The following is a 1,034-nucleotide window of genomic DNA, read 5'->3' on the forward strand; positions in this document are numbered from 1 at the left end:
TGAATACAGAGACTCAATGTGAATTGGAAACTGTTTCCCTCAGAGAAGAGTTCCCTAACTTCTCACTGCCTTTTCCACCTTGGACAGGTCTCCACACTTGGCAGCAGCAGATGTCCAACAGCAGCTCCATCAGCCAGTTCCTCCTCCTGCCCTTTGCAGACACACGGGAGCTGCAGCTCCTGCACTTCTGCCTCTTCCTGGGCATCTACCTGGCTGCTCTCCTGGGCAATGGCCTCATCATCATCACCATAGCCTGTGACCACCACCTCCACACCCCCATGTACTTCTTCCTCCTCAACCTCTCTGTTGTTGATCTTGCCTACATCTCCACCACTGTTCCCAAATCCATGGCCAATTACTTGTGGGACACCAGGGCCATTTCCTACAAAGGATGTGTGGCTCAACTCTTCTTCTTTGAATTTTTGATTGCAACAGAGTACTATATTCTCACTGTCATGGCCTATGACCGCTACGTTGCCATCTGCCACCCCCTGCACTACGGGACCCTCCTGGGCAGCAGAGCTTGTGTCCACATGGCAGCAGCTGCCTGGGCCAGTGGGTTTCTCAATGCTGTGCTGCACACAGCCAATACATTTTCACTCCCCCTCTGCAAGGGCAATGCCCTTGACCAGTTCTTCTGTGAAATCCCCCAGATCCTCAAGCTCTCCTGCTCAGATGCCTACCTCAGGGAAACTGGACTCATTGTGGTCAGTGTCTGTTTAGGTTTTGGGTGTTTTGTGTTCATTGTGGTGTCCTATGTGCAGATCTTCAGGGCTGTGCTGAGGATCCCCTCACAGCAGGGACGACACAAAGCCTTTTCCACCTGCCTCCCTCACCTGGCCGTGGTCTCCCTGTTTCTCAGTACTGCCGTGTTTTCCAACCTGAAGCCCCCCTCCATGTCCTCCCTATTTCTGGACTTGGTATTGTCATTGCTTTACTCAATGCTTCCACCAGCAGTGAACCCCCTCATCTACAGCATGAGGAACCAGGAGCTCAAGGATGCCATGTGGAAACTGAGGACTGGATGTTTCTAA

The 1,034-nt window shown here is 52.2% G+C and overlaps 1 protein-coding gene across 1 annotated transcript; it reads left to right on the forward strand.

Annotated features, from left to right (window-relative positions):
- Positions 1-278: 278 nt before the first annotated feature.
- On the forward strand, positions 279-1,034 carry LOC311198470 (olfactory receptor 14C36-like; the record flags this gene model as incomplete). The annotated part of the gene is made up of 1 exon (XM_084272429.1): positions 279-1,034. One exon carries the CDS (start codon positions 279-281, stop codon positions 1,032-1,034), a length of 756 nt encoding a protein of 251 aa, XP_084128555.1.

Source organism: Gallinula chloropus (assembly GCF_964237585.1).
Source record: "Gallinula chloropus genome assembly, chromosome: 18".
Classification (NCBI taxonomy): Eukaryota; Metazoa; Chordata; class Aves; order Gruiformes; family Rallidae; genus Gallinula; species Gallinula chloropus.